General features: G+C 44.9%; 1 protein-coding gene across 1 annotated transcript in view; it reads left to right on the forward strand.

Annotated features, from left to right (window-relative positions):
• The first annotated feature begins 8,545 nt into the window (after positions 1-8,545).
• The window catches only part of nav2a (neuron navigator 2a), a 128,173-nt gene continuing 118,246 nt past the window's right edge, over positions 8,546-18,472 (forward strand). The window contains exon 1 of the mRNA XM_069667862.1: positions 8,546-8,746. Within this exon, the coding sequence (XP_069523963.1) occupies positions 8,546-8,746 (201 nt within the window). The remainder of the gene's footprint in view (positions 8,747-18,472) is intronic.

An 18,472-nucleotide genomic window follows, 5' to 3' on the forward strand; every position in this document is an offset into this window, starting at 1 on the left:
GCTCACAGTGATGACCTGCGTAGGTGACATGTGACAGGAAAGTGACAGGACGCCCCCCCACACACTGCCCCAGAGACCCATTTAGATCACACACATACACGCTCACGCGCACACACATGTGCCACAGCTGGAGCAGGGCAGACGCACACACACACACACACACTCAGCAGGATACGAACAGAAACACACACACTCCTCTTCTCTCCGTCTCTCTTCAGTTTACTCTCTATTTATCAGTTTTTTTTTGGCGCTCTGTCTCATTTTTATGCACAAACACGACTCGTTTTCTCCTCCTGCTCGTTCTCCTGAGCTGATTGTGTTGAATTGGCAGTATGTGTGTTGTTGTTGTTGTGGTGTGTTTGTTTGTTTGTTTGTCCTGACAGTATGCTGTGTGTGCGGGTTACTCAGTGTCATCTGAGCCGTGCCAGATCCCCGCTGCGCTTCATGGACTTGGCTGCTTTGCTCCTGTGATCCGGCCTTGCAGCACTGCCACTGTTCATTATCGTACATGAATGTGTGTGTGCGAGTGTGTGTGTGTGTGTGTGTGTGTGTTTGTGGGGAAAACAGACCAGTGTGTGTGTAGGTTAAGTTGTAGATCCTGTGCTGTCACAGTGGAAATGTCAGGCCGCTGCTCCTGTTAGCAAAGCTCTTGTCAGTGAGAGCCCACTTGTTCTGCTCCGCTAACTCTGCTAATGAAAACAATCACAAACGGACCGGACTGTGTGTGTGTGTGTGTGTGTGTGTGTGTGTGTGTGTGTGTGTGTGTGTGTGTGTGTGTGTGTGTGCGCGCACTTTCAGCTCATTGTGATGCATAAATATTGAAATATAGGGGTAGAATTGTCTGGATGAAGGACTATGGAAATGGATCCCCGTCAGCAGTGTTTGAATTCATACATTTTAATGACATTCTGCTCAAATTGAATGAATTTGAAAATGTGCTTTAACGAGTATAACTGAAGGACAGAAACAGAGTTAAAATTAATTTCCTACTTCAATAATTAAATATATTCTTTGTCAAATCAAATTTAGCGTTCCATTTGGATTAAGCTCTGAGTAAGAAGTCTGCAGCAAAGCAAAAATGTATCAGATTTAACTTTCCTTGATCCATTAAAGTGTCAGTAAGCAACGTGAACATTCCAATGTGGAAAACATGCACGTGCATTTTGCAACTGCTGTGTGCCGTGCAGCCGTTCTTCTTCTCTGCAGCACCGAGGAGAGAAGACAGAGAGAGAGAGGAGAGATGCTGTTTATTCCAAGTCCACTTTCTTTCTTGCAAAGCGTTCAAATGCTACTAAAGTTGTCGTTATATGTCTGATTCTTGGTGTGGACCACCTTTTTACCTCTAGGTGTTGGAGCTTAGTGCTACCGTTAGCTGTTACCTTAAGAGATACCGTTACCGAACGACCTCTGCATCGCTCTTCAGCCCCTCACACTCCCACTCGTCTGATCCGTCTTTTTATTTAAGGCTCTCTTTGTAGCTTTTTTCTCCTCCGAGCTCTTCCTTCTTTTTGCTTCATTAGCAGTATATGCCGTTGTCGGCTAAGGAGGTACAGGAAATTTACCTCAAGTTGCCGTAGCTCTTGCAGTAAAGGTGGTAAAGGGTAGGCAGAGCTAAGCGGCTGCTTTTCCGCTCTCTGCAAGTGTTGCGAGTTAACAGTTTTCTAAACTGTCAGCCAGGAAAATCAAGAGTTACAACAGTAACAAAGGGAGCCAGCCGTGGACGGTCAAATTGCAATGTGTACTCCCACAATTACCGTTTATCGCCATTAGGAGGCGCCCAAGAGAACTAAACTGAAATCTTCGAGCTTGTCAGTTTAAACCCGACCTCACGTTTTGCTACTGAATAAAATGTATTCTTCTCCAAAGTGAATGTATTTGCCCTCAAACATACACAGATGCTCATCGCCTCTAAATGGCTTTGTAACATTAATGGTGCAACTTAACTGTACTGACAAGAGATCACTGATCGGTCTTTGTGCAGAGTTTTGGCATCTGATAAGCCTTCAAATGAATGCATCTCAGACTGGACCTACTGGCTTGTACTTCATCATCTCACTGACAGCAGAAGCTGCTGGCCCCTCCTGCAAAATCTGTATGACTCATTCCCGTTTCTGTGTGAACACCTGGTAAGACAAAAGCCATGTCAAAGAGGATCTGTCGTCCTCGTATACACCCTGATGTTGATAATTCAGCACTTCAGCTGTAATGCAGAACATATATCATCTCTGCTGACACTAATCTCTCTCCACAGCTACAGAGCGCACAGCTAACGCCCACCATCGACCCCACATGAATGTTTATTATTCTAAGAAGAAACACAGCATAAACACACAGGAGAGCAGGCAGCGGGTGTCCTAGTTATTACTGTCAATACCGCCCATTTACAGCCAAAGCGGCTCTATTATTAGCCTGCGCTGGACTGTCATCAGGTATCTTCAAAGCCTGCTAAATAAATCACACATGGCTGTTTCTGTGCTGTGATCTGCAGAGTCTGCCTCATGTCGAGCATCACAGAGGATCGCAGGAAAGTTTCCCTTGTTTTGCTTTCTGCGCTCTGTATGTTTTTCTTCTTTTCATTTTCTACATGACAGATTGACGTATGAGGCCGCTCGGGTGGGATTAATGTATTTTCCTTTAAGTTGCAGTCAGCCAGTCGCTGTGTTTTGATGTCAGGATATGGGAGGGGAGGCAGCCTGGCTTTCACTCACCACCGGTCATAACAGTGTGAACAGTATGTGACAAAGCAGTCTACAGTTAGTGATTATAGGTTCAGATGAGAGGCATCTTTGTCAACCATTTTTATCCTGATAACTGTTCATCACATGAATTTAGATAAGATAATTCTTTATTAATCCCCAGAGGGGAAATTCGGTAATTTAGGGCATAAACAATCATTTCAGGCTGAAAAAGTGTTTCTATAAAACATATGACCCATCATAGATGATGCAAGCCCTGCTTTGTTAGATGGATATTGCAAGTTATCCTGACTCATAAGCAATTTCAAAGTAGGGCCCGGTATATACTGATTAAGAGCCCGATCAGACTGAGCACGTTTTGCAAGGAGAGCCTGGACTTGTTTACTTTTGCAGGTTTCCAAGACGACCTCTAAAATGGAACTGTTTTGACAGGCATGTTTGTTGCTGTGCAGTGGCGATGACACATGACACAGATGTGGATAATGGCGGACTTGTTCTATCAGCTTGTCTTCAGAACTTTCTTCCATTGTGGTCCCCGCTGCTGTGATGACCCACTTCACCTTGGCCACTACGCTGCCCATACCGTTCATGTGCACACTGCATCTTGCATACGCCTAGCGTTAATTTTTGAGGACGTGCACAGCCAACCCTCCATACAGACAAAGGGACCGCGAACACGCAGTTAAAAGCGAGTATACCTCCGGTTTAAGCTTTGACATCCTGATGTGTGCATGTGCAGGAAGTTTGATCAAGTGAGGCAAATTAACGTAACAGCACCATGCTACATACTTTTTTGCTGCTTGGTGCAAAAGGAAACTTGCAAAGTTCTCATTTTTTAATGCACAAGAAAAGTCTGTCTGATATAACAAGTACAGCCCTTTATCACAAAGCAATGAGACGCTCAGTTTCGCTTGTCGTCTTTTCAGTGCTTGTATTCCTGTTAGCAGCAGCACCTCGTCCTGGTGCAGGGAAAACGCCGCCGCTATGTGGGCTGTTTACATTTAGGATGTGTCCTCAAATGTAACTACTCAGTGCCTACACTTACAGCAAAATATCCAAATGTTATTTATATCTTATATTGTATATTCCAAGTTCAAAGTCATAGAAGCAAATGAAAAAAAGGTCTTCCACTTCTAAAGACGTGTCTGCTCTGGTGACTGCCTAACCCGAGCAATGGTTTGAAAATCTGCACATCTATAGTCACGAGATTTTTAAATGCAGCAGCATCTCATGTCTCGACAAACACGCACACACAAACAAACACACAAACCCAAATTCCACTAAATCATAATCAGATATTAGCATTTGCATAATTTGGGATTAATGTAACAGGATTAAGATTAACATACTAAACACATCCTCTCCTGGATTAAATCATTCCTCTTATAAGGCTATGTGAAGAGTGTGTGTGTGTGTGTGTGTGCGTGTGTGCGTGCGTGTGTGTGTGCCACATTCATATTCACTTCCTCTAATTCCACCTCGTCCTCTGCTTGGTTGCAGTTTGAGCTGAGGTGATGTTTTCACATTGAAGCAGAAGCTGCTTGTTTTAGAGGCTTTCTCTGTCATGTCGCACCATGCATTTCAATGCCTCAAGCTCTGACAGGCTCGGTCCACAAAAATCAGACTTATACTGAGTAAAATATGTACATACAGTATTGCCATTGAGTTGGACACACATTGGATCTGCAGCCATCCATTTGTCCTTTAACAGGAAGGAAATCTGGAACTGTATTGATAACAGATTCATCCTTGAAGGTCATTTTTAAGCATAACACCTCCTTGTTCTTGTTTCTTCTTTGAGAGGACAGCTCGACTGTCGGTCACACAAAGCAAGACATTTAAAGGCATCAACTTGTGCTGAAATAACAGTTTGTACCATTTTAAGCACCAATCAAGAAAATGATCATCTTAATTTTTGCAGCCCGTAATTTTTGTTATACTTGGCTAGATTCAAATTTTGCTCTCTCTGGGATTTATATTTGTTGTCATACAGTTTTCACACAGTGTCTAAAGCAAATGCATCTTTAGCCTTTGGTTGTATCCTGATTTATGTTGTTAAATGTTTAAAAAATGTCGATTAACATACAAATTTGTTTGTAAATTCCCAAATTAACTGGTGTTGGAAGAGACGAGCTAAAAATGCGTGTCTTCTTTTCCTTGGTTCTGCAGCAGGATTGGAGTCTTCGCTCGGCCTGCTGGGAGTCAGGCTGATCTGACACTAGTCCACTAATTGGCCATCCTCATGTTTAAAAAGCTCAGTAGAGTCAGCAGAGGGAGGAACACAGAGAAGAGTCTATTAATATACTTTTTCAGCACTTGTTATACTGAAAGTGAAGTAGCTGCATTTGAAGCATGACTCTCTGAATTGGTCCAGTGATTTCCAGAAGAATAAAATATTCTGTTTATTGTGGTTTAGTTTATTTTTATCACAGACACGTACAGACGCTGATATTTGACTTTAGGTTAAGTAAAATATGAATCCAAAGCAATGCTAGTGGCTGTTTGAGGCTCAGGCACAGAGGTGCTTTGAGCTTACATCAGCATGCTCACATGTTCCCCATGACGACACTAACATGCTGATGTTTAGCGATATAATTTACCATGTTCAAGATCTTAGTTTAGCATTATTGCTTCTTAATATTTGCTGAGTTGCACTACACGGACCAATCGTGGGATTGGAGCTGTTAGCTGGGGAGGTGTCAGTTCCCTTCCTGAGCAATGTTGGCGTGTCCTTGAGCAAGGCACTGAATCCCCCAGCTGCTCGAGACACATGTCTATGTGCAGCCCTGTTCGTGCATGTGTGTATTTAAGGATCTATGTGTGTGTAGCATGTGTAGCAACATTGAATTTTCCCTCAGGGATGAATAAAGTTTGTCTTCTTCTTCTAAACACAATACTTTCGGGGCATCCCGTGTAGCCAGCGATTAGCGATAAAGGACATCCAGCCAAGCCTTTCCGTGTGTTGCCCGTTTTTACAGTCCAATTAGCAGCTTCAGAGGTGAGAATGGAGATAGATGGACATTTTTTGCGATAATTCAGTAAATGTTGAATGGATGGAACTCCACGAGATCACCAGAGTCTGTGCGATTCATCCTCTGGGTATCATGAATGTTTGTACAAAATGTCCTGAAAGTCCATCTAGTGGGGCTGCGCCTGCAAGCTAGTTAAGGCAGGCAACTGAAGCTGCACTGATTTCCGCTCTCTCCCTCTGCTGTCACTGCCACCGCTGCCCTGCACCAGTCCTGAACTCATACTTTCAGCCCCAACACCGCCCCAGCATCCACCTGCAGGCTCCGGCTAGGCGGGTTTAAGATATTATCTCATCACTCCTCAAAATTTCTGCATGTAAAATAAATATGTGAGGAGTGATGAGGTCCGAGCCTAGATGCCAAACACAAGGTTCGCTCTGCTGCTGCAATAAACATTACAAACTACACCACCTGGATTTAACTAAGCAAATAGGTAAGAGCCTTCCACTGGAACATTACTGCAGTGATTAATATGTTTCAGCTGGCAGCAAGTTATTTAACCTTAACCAATGCAGTGAGTAGCTTCTCATTTCTTGTCGGAAGACATATCCTGCGGAAAAGTTAGTTCAGGGAGCATGCAACGTCATTTTCACAGACGGACTGGCCACCGCAGTCCAGACCTTAACCCCACTGAGCATCTTTGGGATGTACAGGAGAAGACTTCATGCAGCGGCAAGACTCTTGCATCAAGATCTTTAAAATTAATGCAACTCTGGGCGGAAATAAATGTTGTGACATTGCATAAGCTTATCAAAATGATGCCACGCCGAATGCGTGCCATGATCAAAGCTAAGGGCGGTCCAACAAAGTATTAGGCAGTGTATCACAAACATAAGTTGTCTGACTGAAATAGTTACTGATATTTAAGTCGAGACTTAAGTTGTGGACCAACCCCACATTTGTCTTAATTAAAGCCATGCTGCTCGTACGGCGGAAAATGCCCCCGACAAACTACATTTGTAGATACTGTCTTATGTTGTGATATTGTATTATGTCCATATCAGGGTTTTGCACAAATGAGATTAGGGCTGGGTTTAAAAAATCGATTTTTCTGATTCGAGTCGATTCTCATTTGAATGACCCAACATTGATTCATAAATCCTGAGATCGATCTTAAAAAAAATTATAAAAACGTGTCCGATCACTCACATTTCTGAGCGCTCCTGAACGCAGCACGACTCAGCGCATTTCCCTCGAAACACGGCAGTGAGGGAGACATGCCCAGGCTTGTTTACTGCAGCTACTACAGAGACATCAGTGATCGCTGATGGACTCTTTGTATCGTGTGTGCGTCCATGAATACGTAAGTTAGTTTTGCTCTGATGTTTGTTACTCTCTGTTAGCGTTAGCTTTAGCTGCAAGTGGATTTTCAGCCAGTCTTTCCATATAACTCTCGTGTGGCTATGTTCTTCGCTCTGTGAGATCTCGTGGGCAAAAACTTGAAGCCCAGTTCGTTTAATCAAAACCACGAGCCAGATGTTCAGACTGAAAATCTGAAACTGGACAAAAAGTTAATGCGCTGTCTGATTCATAAAATTGTTAATATTGTGCTGACCGCTGTGTTTTGGTCATGTTAGAAAAAAAAGTACATGATTTCACTTCTTTCTTATTGTAAACATTTTGATAACGCACCAGGTTAGAGGTGCAGTGAAATTGCAAAATACCCCTAACACAAATCAATATTGAATCGGGACCTTGTGAATCGGAATCAAATCGAATTGAGAAATTATTATCGATACAAAGCCCTAAATGAGATTACTCCTTAAATGTTAGTTCCTAAACACAACATTGTTTAAAGTGTCCCACATGGATACTGGAGGATTGATTTTCCTCCTCACGACATCGTCACTTATTGCTTGAGGGTTCATGTCAAAGTCAGTTACCAGCAAATAGAATAATCACACTGAACAGAGTGGCATGTTTAAACCCCAGATGAGATTAACAAGCTTTCCAAGATGGACATTTTTACATATAAGTAAGACAGACAGAGGAGGAGAGGCAGAGGCAGGCTGCAGGGGCACACTGAGTGGATGTGTTGAGCTCCTCTCCACATATGTCAGTCCTGATCTAAGCCACACCTGCTGCTAACCGCGACTTACCAGAGGGAGGAGAGGGAGCGAGGCAGGAGAGAGCGCCGTGTCTCAGGCTGTGCAGTCACAGGCTGAGCAGTCGCTGAAGCGGGCGGTCGCTGTGTCGCTGCTGCCTGTTCTTTTTTTTCTCCTCTCCATCTCTCCGTCTCTGTTCCCTTCTCTCCCTGACAGAGCTCGGTCTTCTCGCCTGTCATCCTGAAGCGACGGTGTAATTAACAGCTCTGTGGGACAGGAACTGCTCTCCTTTTTATAGGAGCCGTTTGCCCGGTGCTGACGCTCAGCGCTGGGAATAAATGGACGTGAACACACGCACTGCCACCGGGCGACTGGGGACTCCTCTGAGTGAGAAGTGGGATTTCTGATTGACTTTGCAGAGTGGATAATCTCATTTGAGTTTTGACACATTTTTTGTCACCAGAGCACTTTGCGGAGGATTTACTCTTTTCCACATGAAGAGCTGAAGCTGCTTGGTAGGAGGAAACAGGTGGCATTGGTGGGTTTTAAACCCCTCTGCTGCATGTTGGGAAGCTCAGCTCAACCCCCCTGCTGTGATCCAGGAGGAGCTGCCAAGACCCGGACAATTTACACACATTACACTAATCAAGTGGCAGATCAGGTGCTTACTGGTTACACCTTCACACTCACGGAAAAAGCCGCATCGTTTGTGAGGTAACGAGGAGTCTCGCTGACCGAGGAGCAGGACTTCTATCTCGATGTGAGACCGAAGAAGATGCCAGCCATCCTCGTGTCCTCAAAGATGAAGTCAGGACTCCCCAAACCCAAACCGGTGCACAGCGCCCTGCCGATCCCCCAGACCCAGACCCGACCGACAGCTCTGGCTCTGACTCACATCCCCTCGCTGGGCCAGCAGGTGGGCTCAGGATCTCTGAGAAGAGTCGCACCGGGTTCAGAGGCAGGAGGAAACCCTAAGGTCAGGATGTTAAACCGTCACCGACAGCTCTGCCTCCTGCGTGGTTTTCCAACTGTCCCACTTACTGGGAATCGTTGTTTATTTCTGCAGTGATTTTGGTAGATATCCGTCCATGTAAGTCTGACCATTATCTCATTGGGCAGATATTATCAGGTGCATATGGGCCATCTCAAATGTCTTGATAACAGCTTAAATTTTCTAGATTTGCGCCAGTATGAAACCTGTTTTACAGAACATACAATGCAGTAAACAGTGCTTGTAGGGTCGTCACACTCGTTTGTCCAACAGAGTGCGCTCCAGCACCATAGTTTATAACACTCTCAGCACTGTCTGCAGCACACGTCGCATCACAGCTAAGAGGAGAGGCTGTCAGCGAGTTATTTGTTTAAGAAAGTATCCTTTGGGTCTCTGTTCATTGTTCGATTGGAAAAGAATCAGTGCGCAATCCATGAATGTGTGTGTTTTCACTGCAGCACAATAATTCTCTCAGTAATCTGGGAATTTTGTTCTGTAATTATTAGTCACCATGACTTCTTTCTAATGAGCGTCGGTAGTCATGGTGAAGGCTCATTGCTAAGTAGTGAAAGGAGGAAAACTTAAGGTGGTTAAAGTGAGAATCTCAAAGAGCTCAGTTTCGTTCTCTTTGGCGGCCTCTATGGTGATAAACAGTAATTGCGGGAGCACACTTCCCAGATATCCAGACAGTGCTGCATGTTTGACGTCCACGGTTGGCTCCGGTTGTAACTCTTGATTCTCCCGGCTGACGGTCGCTTTCCTTTTCAGACTGTTTGCTTCATCTGAGCATCGAGTTTGTTTCTTTTTCTTTGGATTTTCACTTCTTGTTGAAGTTGTATCTGTAGTCATCCATCTTCTCTTTGTTTGTTCAGCCATAGTAGATTACTGTTTACTCGCGACGCTTGCAGAGAACGGAAAAGCAGCCGCTTAGCTCCGCCTACCCTCTCTGGCAGACCAACCACTGCTGGCTGATGGAAAACGCGTCACTAACTGGGCGCCGCTTGAGATTTTTTCTGTGTTAGTCGCCACAGACACTCATTTAGCTGGGTAACATATTTCTACCACTCTCTCTAAATGTCTGTTCAGAGCTCTGCAGGTGTCAGGGGTTAATTTTGTGGGTAATTTGAGCATAAATTACAACATGATTTAATTTAACTAAATAGAATTAGGTTTGACATTTAAAAAGTGAAAAAAGAAACATCTGTAACGGCTTCAGTTTTGGTTTAATTTCATCTTTGCAGCAACATCGCTTCACACCGTCTCAGTATGTTTCTGTGTCTCTCGTTCTCTCAGCCGTGGGGGCTCTTTGAATATAGATTTTTTTGGTTAATTAATCCACAGATTTTCAGCCTCACCATACTTTCTCTGGCGCAGTTTGGCACAACAGAAGCACAGAAGCCAAACTGAGTGAGTTCCTGGAAGGAGATGGCAGGCTGGCAGTGTAGCAGGATATCAGGGTGGCTGTTCTGCTGTGTTTGTGAAATATTGGCTGCACTTAGCAACCCCACGCAAACGGCTGCAACGGCAAGAGAGGGAGCGCTCTAACGCCATGTAAGGCAGCGAGGGGAAGGAGGTGTGTGTGTGTGTGTGTGTGTGTGTGTGTGTGTTAGTGAGCCAAGCAAGTGCATGCTTGGCAAACTGTCTTTACGGTCAGTGTTACTCAGAGCGTCCAGCATGGCAGGCGTGCTTACGAGAGGAATCAGGACCCGGCGTGATGCTGAGGATGAAGATGGCGTGAGGAGGAGATACAGGAGCCCAGGGGCCCCTCGGACACGACACGCGTCCGCTGCTGGTGTCGCTTGTTTTGTGGCTAATCACGTTTTCTCGCTGACCTACTTTCTGTGACTTTCTCTCTCTCCCCTCTGTCCTCCTTTCTCTCTCTCTCTCTCTCCATCCCCGTGGTGCTGATGAAGCAGCAGTCTTCACCCCAGGCTGGGTTAACCCTTGACCGGCCTGAACAACTGCAGCGCTGTGAATATTTCAGGCATATATTCACTGACTGTGTGTGTGTGGTACGTTTTTGTGAGTGTTTTATGAATGGTTAGGAAAGGGAATCATCTCACAGCGGCTGTTGTTTTTCCCCGTCTGCTCTTTAAGTCAGTTTTATGGTAATGGTCATGCCTTTGCTCCTCACACACTCTCCTGTCAGTCTCTTAAAAGCGTTCGCTTAGAAGACAACAGTATGATTTTCTCTGTTAGCACCTGTTAGCTAAGACTGTTAGCATTTTTAAGACGCAGCGGTAAGGCATGCCCGGTCCTGGGGGACCAGGCTTAACCAAAGTGTGGAGGGTTGTTGATGGTGTGGATACACTGAACGCAAACTCACGTGTCCGAAAAAAAATTGGCCTCAAAAAGACTCAATAAGTCTCAAAAGTTCAACCCAATAAGTGACCAGCGAGGCTGGGCGGAAGCGAGTGAAGGCAAATTGCAGTTGCGCGCAGTGTGTCCGCACTGAGAGCGCAGGAGGACGGGGGCAGGGAGCACTGCGACTAGCCACAGGGCTACACGGCGCTACGGCCGGCCCCTGATCTTTTTGGGCTTGCCATCTTCAGACATTAAACTCTGTGACAACAATTATCTTAAAACTGACATCATAACTCCGCCTCAGTTATTGGTTAACTTTGAGCCATGTCTCTCCATCTTCCATCCACCTGGCTCTGATGCTGTGAGTGACAGCTGGCCTCAGTCATGAGGGGCACACGCTCCGTACAGATAAGAGGCTCCGTCTGCTGTTGTGAACGTATATTGGCATTTAAAAGTCTGAACCCCCGAATGTAAGACGACCCCACTTTTTCAGATGTACGTCAAGAGGAAAAAATCCGTCTTATTCGGACCAATATGGCGTATTTATATGTAAACAGAGAAAGGATGGAATATAATTCCTCTTGTGACTGTGTGACAGTTGGCATGCACTTATTGCACATAATTCATCTCAGTTTCTAGCCAAGCTTTTGCACCATTGCCTGAAAAATGATTCTCTAATAGTCACTGGTTAGATATCCCTTTAATACAGGGCAGGAGTGTTAGTTCCTTCATAGCTCAGTTTTACCGTCCTCATTTCTGGACCGTGTCCCCTGGGCTTCACGAGGAGGGGAGGGAACTGAACCCCCCACGCTGCGTGGCTGTCAGTACGGGGTAAAACCTTCCCTGCACAGACGCCATTGATCCTCAGCGTGAACCCAATCTGCTCCGAGGGCAGACTGAGATTAGACGAGGCTCTCCTGAGAGCAGGACGTTTTCTGTTCTTGATGCTTTCACTGTTTCTGCTTGTGGGAGTTACTTCAGGAGGACGGCGACACATTTTAAGACTTTTTCCTTTCGTCTAATAATCAGGAACATTTTTAAGAATCCAAAACAATCACGAGTCACGTTTAAGGGCTAATGTTGGGAGCTGTGATTTCGCAGCAACTTTCGACCATCGTTCAGGGAGAAAAGCCGATCGCAGGAGAGCAAGAGGGACACGTTTCTGCACCCACAGAAGCAGCAAACAGACCTGAGTCCAGTACAGTCATAAGAGTGGGTAGAGGAGGTTGAGTCATTTCTCAGCTCGGAAAAGTTCTCTTACTATCTCTGTCGCTGTGAGTCTTTAGTTTTATTTGACCTCTGTGAAACCGGGACATTCTCTAACGTAGACGACACGTAAGGAAGAAGCGTAAGGACAGGAGGAACTAAAGAAGGATCTAAATCTTGGCTGACTGCAATCTTTGAAAGCGAGAGCAAAACAAGGTTCGTGTGAGGGAGAACCGACCTGCCAAAACGTCAAATGTTCTATCAGGACATACTACGAGCCGGTCAGGACGGTAGTGATCGCAGGGATTAGTGGAGTCATGACAGAGTGCAGTCGAGGCTCCTCACACACATCCAGCCCGATGCCCCAGTTGGCGCTAAACACACAAACATGGCGCGTACACCTGCGACAAAGAGTTAATCCATAATGCAGGGACAGCAGCAGGAGGCGGAGCGACACATCCAGACTGTGTTCACAGCCAGGACAGTACTGTGTGTGTGTGTGTTTGTGTGTGTGTGTGTGTGTGTGTGTGTGTGTGTGTGTGTGGGTGTGTGTGTGTGTGTGTGTGTGTGTGTGTCTGTCTGGCACAATCTGCTGAATCTGATGCGAAGGTGATAGGCTGGAAAAGTGTGAATGGTGTTTGGAGCTCTTTGCTCTCTATCTCTCTCTGCCTGCGTGTGTGTGTGTGTGTGTGTGTGTGTTTGGTCTTTCCACCTGTAAGTGTGTGATGCCATATGAAACGACATGCTTTTCTGACCTTTAACCTTTTATTATACTGTTATTACAGCAGAGCAGAGCCCGGCACAGATGCTCTGCTGCCCTCTAGTGGCTGCTTTTACTCTGCACCTGAATCCATTCACAAAAGTTAACACAGAGAGAGAGAGAGAGTGTGTGTGTGTGTACGAGTCACTCAAGGCCACCGTCTCTGCTGCTCTATTCATGTTTAATGCCTCAGTTTTATCCCCGACCTCATTCTTTGTTTTCCTCTCCCTCTCTCTCTCCGTTGTTGCCAGCTCATTAATTCTTCTGCAGCTTTGAAGGAGAAAAAGAGTCAAACTAAGAATCTCCGAGCTCCACATCCGCTGCAGGAGACCCTGAAATATACATCGTGATGCTACGTGGAGCGTGCACGGAGCTTTAGAAGTCACTTGATCAGTCACACACGCAGCCACAGAGAGAGATTTGTCCGTGTGCCGGTGTGATAAGCGGCCCCTATCTTAATAAGTATCTCTCCAGATAAAGGCTTAAGTCCGGCTCTGTGTGAAGAGCGGCTTTATTACACTCATTATGGACGCTCAGCTCCGCCTGAGAGCTGAAGCACAATCACGTAAAAACACAGAGGAACCGGTGAAGAGGGTCACAGGCCGGCTCGGCTAATATTTACCAAGATGATCTCGTCATAAATAAACCGCAGTGTACACCGGCTTCGTATTGAATCCTCCCTGTTATAGATGCATCAGCGACGCCGAGCTCCATTAACTCGGCTTCCTCCGTCCTCAGAGATGCGTAATTGGCCGAGATTATAATTTCCCTAATTTGAATTATTTAAATGGGTTGTAATTTCATTCTGGGAATTAGTTTGACCGTGAACCCACAAAAGTGCAGCGATATGTGTGAACTCATTTAATTATTGTGGATTCAGAGCTAATTAAATGACCTTAATGGCAAAGTATTGATAGATGGTGATGCAGGGGAGATATGAGACTCAGACGAAACCACGCTGGAATACAGAGAGTGAGATTATATTTTATCTCCTGTTCATTCTTTATTTCTTTTATGTACAACATACACCTCCCAAATCAACTAATGAAAGACTCTATCTTACAGACGAAACAAAACCAGACAGGAAACTAAAAAATGTACAACTAAACACGTGAATAACAAACATGTTCGACCTCACTAACTTCATATCTGATCACGTGACTTGAAGTATGTTAAAATAGAAAAAACGTACTTTACACTGTTCGTCTCTGTCGAGTATTTTTAATCCTTTAACTGAAGCCTGAACAACAGATTAGATTCAGACCATTTGATTGTCATGTCCTCGGCGACATCGTCCAGCTGTCCTACATTTTTAAAAAGGAATAAAACACAAGAAACAAACTCTTAATCTCAAAGTTTTAAGGGTAAATGCTGTGTTTTGTCTTTGCATGCTTGTTTCCCCCAAATGATTTCAAATGAAGTTAATTTGTTCATTTCAGTGGCTCGTGTCTTTTTCACATTGAAATAATTACACTTATTTTTTCGAGTGTAGTAGGCCTAATAAATGATCATTCTATATGCATTTCCCTCTAATACTGAATACAAATATATTCACATCTATGTTGAATCAATATGATTATTACACAGCTATGTTTAATACTTGATTCTGATTGGTTATTCACTGCATTTGAGGTCTGCTATTTCTCGACAACAGACCGTTGCTATGAAGAACAGACTGTTGCTAAGGATTCGGCTCTTGTCACAGAATCTGGAGGACTAACTGTAATCATATCTGCCGAAAGAAGTCCGGTAAATTCGACAAAAAAAGAAAAGCGAAGGTTACGACTGAGAGATCTACAAAACCGAAGACGGCATATGAAGTAAACGTTAAACCTAACACAGTACGGGATACGGCGGTGTTTAAAGACGGTGAATAGAGAAGAAAATGTCAACAGACTCTGACAGTGACGAGACAGAAAACCTCCATCAGGTGCTGCGCTGATTCCTGCCGTCCCGTTCACTGCGTCTTACTTCACCATCAGAGGAAATGTTTCCATTTAATGAGAGTATTAGCAGCTTGGTTAGCTCATTTTAAGAAGGCTACAGAGTTAACAGTTGCTATGGACGCAGCTCTCACCGTGAGTGTAACAGACTATCATGAAACAGAAAACGGCAGTATAATCATTTTTAAATTAATTAAATATTTTGTGACAAATAATTGATTTTGTAAGTAGGTAGCCGTGTAATAAGCGGGATAATGTATGGTGAGCAGGTTGTTATGGCGGAGGAACCTCTTCAGAGTGAGCAGGGGCGTACTGTATATTATCCCTCATGTAATAAAGCCTGAAGCAGCTGCTAACGTGAAAAGAATTACATTACTTATGTTTCATTTACTGAATATTTAGTTTCCATCGCTGCTCGGACAAAATAAGCAACTTGAGAATGATTTCTTTCTGTTGTGGGAGCATGTAGACGCCACTCATTGATATTTTCTGACAAATGATGAAGACATTTCTCCATAATGATGTAATTCTGGAGAAGCAAAAACCCCAAACAGAGCTTTCTGCAAGTTAAAACAATTGAATAAAGGTGCGAAATCTTTAATAACAGCATCTCCAGTCTGTAAATGCCAGCATCAACACATAATATTGGACCCCTCTCATGTGCTGAGCCTCCCCCTCCTCTCCGCTTCCTGCATGAGGCAATAATGACTTTTTTTATGGCTTTTACATCCACTCTGCTCCTCCTGAGGACCCGGCCCAGCAGGTGAGAGTGAAAGCACCGCTCTGCTGCATTGGATTGCTAATGCGCCTCTACCCGCCCACAGGAGAAACAGATTGGGTCGGGTGTGTGTGTGTGGGGGGGGTGATGGTGGCTATATTGCTGCCTTTTTTTATTACCATGACAAAGGGCCGCACATACACATATGTCTCCTCTGGAGGTGCTGCAGTTAAAAGCAGATTTAATGGATGTTTTAGTCATTCATTGTTGGAGTCCTCATTGTTCAAAGGGATAACCGAGGTTTTAACAGACTGCTCGAGTTCAGACAAAGAGCACAAGAGCAGAGGACGCGTCTTGTTGGGTCTTGTGAGTGATCCTCGTGGATCAACGTATGTGTGTCATCTGTCTCTGGTTTTATCCGTCAGAAGCCTCTGCTTCACGTCTGAAAAGCTGTCAGAAAGTCTGTCTGTCAGGCTGAAATGGAAAAAAAAAAGCTGGTACTGGTACTTTGGAGATAAAAGGTTTTCACCCAGCAGTCACCTCACATGTGTCACTATCAGCATCAGGCAGGAGGAAGCTCAGTCGCTGCTGATAAGAGCGACAACGCGCCTCTGTGTCCGCCCTCAGAGAACAGGGGGACGGTCACCCTGCAGATTCATCAGGCTGGGCTGAAACGGCCCGAGGGCTGCAGGCCGAGCTGAGGCTTCACACACAGACGGGGAGACGGCAGCAGGTCCGAAGTCTGTGGCTTTTATCTGAGCACGAATATGGTTCTCCTCCAGCAGATGCAGCTTTTCAGTAATAAATGGCACTGAAGATGCAGGCTGGTGCAGAGTTTCCCGTTGAGTGTTTTTGATTTGAAAGCTGAAAGGAGACGGGGAACGTGGGGGGAGAACGAGAGGATGACACGCAGCGAAGAGCGATGACTGAAATACAAACCGAGGCCACTGCAGCGAAGACTCAGCCTCCGTGTGGGGCACGAACTCTGCAGGGGAGCTTCCAGGAAGCCCCCATGCATTTTCAAACCATCCAACTTTTGTTTTTAGTTAAAGCATTGTTCTGTTTTTGGATGAACCACTGTTGTCTTGATTTGTCCAATTGTTTCTGGGTATGCAAGGACACGTTCAACTGCATGTGCGCTGTGGAGCCGTTGAATGTTACTGCCTGTGAAATGTTGAGGATAAATGTTCACAGCACCTTTTCTTTGCCTCAAATAAACCTGTTGTGATGAATTTGAATGTGAATGTGTTAATTGCTGTGTAAAGCTCTGTGGTTTTAAGCTATACTTGATCATATGGCAGTTGGCTCCAGTCGTAATGACCTCACCTCTGCCTAATGCGTCTCGATCAGATTCCACTTCCTGTGCGGTTGTCCCCTCTCCTTCCTGTGTGAGGTCATGGCTGAGGATATAACCATATTAATTAAGACCGGGCATCTGCTTCTCCTGAGTCAACCTCTTTCCATTGATCTTCCCCTGCACTTTCTCTCCTCCTCTGCTTTCCTGGCGTTAGTCGTCACCGAGCGCCCGTTGGCGCAGACAAACGGGTCATTGTGAGTGGCGCCCCCTGGGGAATCAGCGCTGCAGAGACGGTTAGACTAACACAATCAGCTCCATCTCTGTCTGGAAACAGAAGGCAGGGAGGAAAAAGGAGGAGAGGCCAGGAGGTAGAGGTCATCAGGGCTGAAGTCACCCTCCCCAGAGGCCTGTGTCCGGGGTCAACAAGGACTGAGAGGCAGGTTGGATAACTTCCTGACCTTTGTGGAGCCAGGGAGAGGCGATGACGTGCGCTGGTCAGGGTTTGATTCAACAAATCAGAATCAGAAAGAGCTGATAAATCTGAAGCTGGCAACACAGGACCTCTCATGCTGTGTGAAACAGTCATGTGATGAACAACATATTAAATACTTATTCTACAATCTTTTGATGTAGCAGTCGCAAAGATTACTGTTCAGCATCCACCCCTCCCCTAACAGTTGACCTGCTTTAAAAATGCAGTGGAAGTGCAAATTTAACTGCGAATCAGATCATTAAAAGTTATTCTTTAAAGGAAAACTAAAATAATATGTATTTTATGTTGTATGTATGTATGTATGGCACAACTAAAGGAAGTCACCAAATTATAAAGTTGATCTGTAAAACTTAAAATGCTGTGAAGATATTTTATTTTTAAAAGACGATGCACTTTTTATAACAGTGTGTAGTGATGTAAAGGATGGCAGTTTATCTGTAATCAGTACGGATCACCTGTCACGGTTTGGCACACAGGTGATCGGGGACCGACACAGAGTTAGCAAAGTGTGGTGTGAGATACAGTTTTAGTTCCGTTAAACCTCTGTGCAGAGTTTCTGTGAAAGTTTCAGTGAAAAGAGACAACACAACGTGATGAGTTTTACTCTGATGTACAGGAGTACAGGTGATTGGAGGTGTGGCTGCTGTAGCAGGATGTGGACCTGGGCGATAACACATCGATACAGTTGACAGAACAGACATTTTTTTGGGGGGGCGGTGCTTCAAAGCGTGAGACCAGCGAGGAGAAGTCCTGAAAGGAGCGCATCAGCAACGTGGAGATCGACTGTATAACTGTAAAACACGCCAACGGGCTAGTCTTAATATTTCTATGTGAGGTGTGTGTATTTCACTGCACACTGGCTGCTTTATATCAATACTTACGCTAACAGTTTGAGCTTTTATTTTGAAAGTGCAGAGTTATGTGTTGATGGCAACCTTTGTCTTTGCAACATGAGCAGTCACATTCAGACATTCTGTAAACAAACCCTTA

Source organism: Semicossyphus pulcher, unplaced genomic scaffold (genome assembly GCF_022749685.1).
Source record: "Semicossyphus pulcher isolate SPU_LCO1_2020_fin unplaced genomic scaffold, fSemPul1.0.p SCAF_1, whole genome shotgun sequence".
In the NCBI taxonomy this organism is placed as follows: domain Eukaryota; kingdom Metazoa; phylum Chordata; class Actinopteri; order Labriformes; family Labridae; genus Semicossyphus; species Semicossyphus pulcher.